General features: G+C 25.1%; 1 protein-coding gene across 1 annotated transcript in view; it reads left to right on the forward strand.

Moving 5' to 3' along the window:
• Positions 1-6,000, forward strand: part of LOC111030956 (UPF0769 protein C21orf59-like) — a 62,131-nt gene that overhangs the window by 2,096 nt on the left and 54,035 nt on the right. Inside the window, exons 4-5 of the mRNA XM_022310704.1 lie at positions 35-205; positions 342-563. Of these exons, the coding sequence (XP_022166396.1) occupies positions 35-205; positions 342-563 (393 nt within the window). The remainder of the gene's footprint in view (positions 1-34; positions 206-341; positions 564-6,000) is intronic.

Genomic DNA, 6,000 nt, shown 5'->3' on the forward strand with positions numbered 1-6,000 from the left:
TTACCTATTTTTCTAAATTATACATTTTATATAGAAATTGGTTCAGTCTCAAATTTCATTAACTCAAAAAAAAGTTCAAGAAGCTCTTGATATACTTAGAGGTGCTATTATGATTGTTTATCCTATGAATTTACCACCACACGATACCATAAGACTTGAGATTGAAAACAATGAAGATCTTACTGGAACTCATGCTTCATTAGAGGTTAGAATACATTTTTACTCTTAATTACATTACTGTAATATTAGTTTTTGAATTTTAGTGAGTATTATATTGATTGATTTCAATTAGCTCAAATATTATTTCAATAAGTAATAATTTTATTGAATTTCCTACTTAGGTGATCGCACCAAATGTAGCTCAACTTTGGTTTTCTGGTCGTGAGTTAGTACGAGAACCAAATAAAAAAATGAAGGACTATTTAGGACGCAATGAAAAGACAAAAGTTGTATTGAAGCTTACTAAGACTGGTTCCGGACCACCAGCTCGTGAACCACCGTTAAGTGAACAAGACCGCAAATTGTTAATGGCTGAAGCTTTTAAAAAACAAGAAGAATTAAAGGTAAGTTAGTTTACTAACTTAGTTTCTGTACACATTGTAATTGTATATAGTTTTTTTTGTAATGGTAAAAAAAATTGAAGATTTTATTATTATGTAAGATAGAGCGGATTAAACTGAGTATATAATATACTTATAGGTATCTATATCCATGAATATTATTTATTTTAAAGTTGTTTATTTATAGTTTATACTTCAAATTGAAGTGCTTATTATATACAATGAATTTTTATAGTGTTGTTGATCAAAGTGTGTATTTGTATTAAATGGTAGTAATTATTTTTATGTTAAGTGATTATTTCAAAATTTTAATGATGAGTGATGTTACTCTTTTATTTAAATTTTTAAAATGGAGTATTCCAGACTCCAGTTTGACTTATTAATTATTACATATATACCACTATGTTATAATAAAATATATTGTATTTTGTATGTACATATAACTTTAAATCCATCTCATTCAATGATTATTTATAATAAATTGACCTCTGTAATTTTCTCATTTTCAATCCAACCAATTTCTATTAAAATACATTATAAAGCATGTATAATACTATTAATTACAGAAGTTAAGTTTAGTGATGAATACTTAAATTTAATTTCAATCAATTTTTATTTTATTGATTATTTGATTCTACTTTTTTAGTGTTCACAGTATAAAGTTAAGAAAAATATTCATTGTTCATAAATAATAATATATTAAATAAGATTAGGTTAATAAAATACAATAAGGTTTTTATAATATAAAGATCTGATACCATGTATTATTTATATAAATCAAAGACATTTATATCTGAAAACATAATTATATGTATAAATGGTAATTTATTATTTTTTGATATTATTATAAAATATGTAATGAATATGTTTGAATTCAGCAAAATATTAATTTGATAAACAGTCAAGGGAAGTTAAATTTATTGAAAAATAGTATCCACTTTTGTGTAAAAAATTAATATTATCGTTGGTAATACTACGATACATGTTATAGCATTTGCCCACTATGCTATAATATTATGGTAATATGAGAACCTTTATGAGAATATCTCTTTTTTATATTCAATTCTAAACAGATCACTGACTGCATAAGTAAATTGAACACTTGCAATATAGTTTATAATTAATTATTTTTATTGTTACATAATGGATGATTATCTAATATAAACATGTATTAATATTATATTGAATATAACTTCAAAATCTCAAGTACATTTTTGCATTTATGTTAAGAAAACATTAAATAGTCCTTAAAAAACTATTGAAAACTGATATTTATTTCTCATTTTTTTTCAAATTGTATTTCACTAGCCAGGCCTGGATATGTCTGACGAGTTATCGAGTTAAACTCAGTGGGACGGTAAAATGTGGGCCAGCTTAGGAATATATGACCGGAAATATTTAAATACCCTGATTTCTAAACAGTAAAATATAAAAAGTAATAAATAATAAATATTATGTCTTATAAAAAATGAGCTGTTAACTTTTTTATTGCAGGTTAAAATCATAAAAATTGGTAGGCTGATACCTTGCCAATTCAGTATTATCCCTAGCCACGTATCCTTTACTAATTTTATCTGTATATTATGTGATACCGTTGAAATCCATTATTTTATATTTTACTATTAATTTTTATATTTAACTTTCTGCTTTAGTTAAGTACATTAAAATTAAATTAAGTACTAATTTATCTAAAAATTGTTTTGAATAACTTGTTGTTTTTTGTTGGTGATCTAATTGCGGCTCGCATCTTAATATTTTTACTTAAACAAAATGAACCGTTTCTCATATATCTTTCTTATGCTCATAACTCTGATCGCTGGCCACCCTTGAACTCTACAATCCCTGATTAAAATGTTTAAAGTATATGTATATAATTTTTATTTTAATATAAAAATTATTAAGTTCATTCAGGAACAAATAAATATAAGAAATATATGAAATATCTTGCATTTATGAAAAAATAGAAATCTATAATATAAATACATAGAAATATAAACAATATAAAAATACTTACAATATTTTTTATATAATACTATCTGTCTCGCCTGGCATAGTCTGTGCCAAATATTTTAGATTCTGAGGGGAGCAATGAATGTATTGATTTTACAATGATGTGTGTTTATTTATTTTGGTTTTTACTTTTGTGTTTCATCACGGTTTGGGGCAATTAAAGTACTTCTATTTTCTTCAACAGCAACTTTTCTGGTAGTAAAGTGAATCTAGTAACTAGTTGATGCATTCGGGAGGTTAATATTAAAAATTCCTAATAGCTTTCAAAAGTGACAAGAAAAACAAACAAACAATATTAAGGAAAAATGGAAATTTTCACGGAAAACCAGTTTTTGTAAAAATCGGTTTTGGTTATGAGTGTAACTCTAAAAAAATGACTATACATAGACGAAATTTTCATTGAGTGTTTGTGTTAACATTTTCTATACACTACAATTTTCAAAATATTTTGACTCATGATCAACTATTTAAAGGCATTTGAATTTTTCGATTATTATTAGTTTTTTTTCTATCAATGTGTACAAAAAATGTGAAGCTTTGTCAAAAAACTTGAAAATGTAATACAAGGTTCTTCGTAAATTGTTGTTAGTGAAAATTAAAAAAAAAAAATAAGCGTAAATCCGCTATAATTTTTTATGAGATTCTGAATTTCAAATTTTGATAAAATACGTAAAAATCATGAAAATTTGCAAATTATTTTAAGTTAGAAGTTCTTAAAAATGTTGCTTTTCATATCTTACGTTGAAAATGTAGTGCAAGATTTCTTATAAGTTTGTCTACCTTTATAAAACAAAATTCTCCGAAAGTCAAATGAAATTTTTACAACATTGAATGTTTACTATATTTGACATTTGTCATTTAGCGATTTTCTTATTTCGTTGTAATTTGAAAACGAATAACTGTAGATACTTGAAATGTACACTAGATGTTTATCTTATCAATTCATATACTTGACAACATTTTATAAATATTTTGACTCGTTTTGAGCTTTTTACGGACATTTTCAATTTTCATTTCTTAAATTTTTGTATTTATAAACGTCAATAAAATTGTATTTGTTTTGTAAAAAAGCTTGAAAATTTAATACAAGGCTCCCAATATATTGTTCAAAATATCAGTTAAAATATTAAAAATATCTAGGCACGTTTTTGTCTTAAATTAATTTAAAGTTCAAATCTTGACGAAATTCCTTAATATGAAGAATGAAAAATGATTTTGCAGTTAAAAATGTATTAAATGTTTTCAAATTTTGTAGTTAAGGATTGAAAACGTATACCTAAACAAGGTTCTACGTAAGTAGTAAATTCTGTGACCAAAAATTCTAAAAATAAACATAAACATGGCTTTTGTATAGTTATTAATTAAGTTTAAATTTAGATGAAATTACATATTAACACAAAGATTAACGATTTTAGTCATTTTGTTGTAATTCGGACTCAAAATAGCCCAATTTTACATAAATATATTTAATATTTTTTCAGGACTGCCTTCTAAACTTTTCTATTATCTCTTAGAACAATTTGAAATTTTCACAAACTCAGTCAAGTAGTTTTTGAGTAATATAAGCGGCTACAAACATATATTCCAAGTTTATCTCGTATATAGCATATTATTTTATTTTAATTTATAATTAGCACATGGCAATCATTAACAAAATTGATGTTTTTTAGATGAAATATTATTTATTGAAACAAGGCCTTTCTTAACCAGCCTTAATTTAGTTTGTGTATAAAGTGCCTAGATATTTCTTTAAATATTTTATACTTTGACGCTAAACATATGTTTTTTTATGCATTCATTGTTATTATTATTATTATTATTATTCTTATTTTTATTTAACAATATATTTTAGCACTTTATAGAAAGTTTAATAAATATTTTTCCTATGGAATTATACTTATTTAGATATCTGATTATGACGTTATGATAAATAAGAATGAATGTTCTGTCCATTACAGAAAGTCTAAGTATGGTACCTATATTTATATTGACCCATAAAAAGTTTGGATAAAGAAAACAGTTTTTAGATTATGAACACGCAGTCATTAACATGCAATATTGCAAAAATATGCATATGTCGTAGGCATATAGTCAAATCAGGCATTTTATCAAATGCCTAGGCATATAGTCAAAAAATTTAATGTTTATGCAATTTCACTATCCGCCTAGACATTTAGTTAAATGCCTAGTCATTTAATTAAATGACTAGGCATTTGACTAAATGCCTATTTCATGCCAGGCAAATAATAAAAAAACATTAGCTGTGTATTATTTATTAATATGAAAAACACGTAGATACTCGTATATGAAATAATATGTTTAATTTTGTGTTAATTATTATTTAGTATTGTTTTAAAAATGAAATCATAAATATATTCAGGTAATAACTAATTAGATGTGATAGACATAAATGATAGTACGAGTATTTTGTATAGCATATATAGTCAATATAGTCTATAGTACGAGTAGTGAGTACTATATATTCTTATTAAATAAAAATAAAAGTTCCATTGGTTTTTACCTTGGAAAATTAACGTGGGTACTAGGTTGTATGAGAACCTTATCTATATTGAGTACCGTGGGACAAATTATAATCTTATCGATTATAACGACAAAAATATGACGTTACCAAAAAAGATACAGAACATGCGATTGAATTGTACAATAATTTAGTTTAGTACGTCTATTACGTTTACGTAAATCGTATGTAGTGTGATCGTGATTGCATGTAATATTGTAACATAGGTATACCAATTGACATTTTTTGTATATTTAAAATTTTGATTGTTTTTATTTGTATTTTAAAATATAATATGTCACACAGTGTATTGTTTTATGAAAAATTAAAATCAATTTACGACAACCAAGATAAAAAAAAGCCATGGAGTCAGGAAGACTACGACAAAGCTCTAAACGAAATCAATGATGCGAAATTGAATCCAGGTAAAACTAAAACTCAAAACCAATATTATTTATGTCGTAAATATGATCTGATTGAAGTAGGAAATGTTAAACATATTATTTTAAAACCAAAAACTAAAACCGAAAATATTATTTATGTTGTACCATATGAAAACTATTTTGAAAAAATCGAAGAAAGCCATAAAGCGACTGGTCATGGTGGAAGGGATAAAGTTGAGCAGAATTTAAAAAATAAATACAACATTCCTCGAATAGCAATCCAAATATTTATTAATTTGTGTACAACTTGTAACAAAAAAAAATCAAAACCTTGTAAAGGCGTCGTTATAAAACCAATATTATCGGCAGATTTTAATTCAAGAGGGCAAATTGACCTTATTGATTTCCAATCAACACCCGATGGAAATTTTAAATGGGTCATGAACTATCAGGATCACGCAACCAAATATTTATATCTTCGACCACTTACTTCAAAACGAGCCACCGAAGTTGCACACGAACTTTTAAA

Source organism: Myzus persicae, unplaced genomic scaffold (genome assembly GCF_001856785.1).
Source record: "Myzus persicae strain clone G006 unplaced genomic scaffold, MPER_G0061.0, whole genome shotgun sequence".
Lineage (NCBI taxonomy): Eukaryota > Metazoa > Arthropoda > Insecta > Hemiptera > Aphididae > Myzus > Myzus persicae.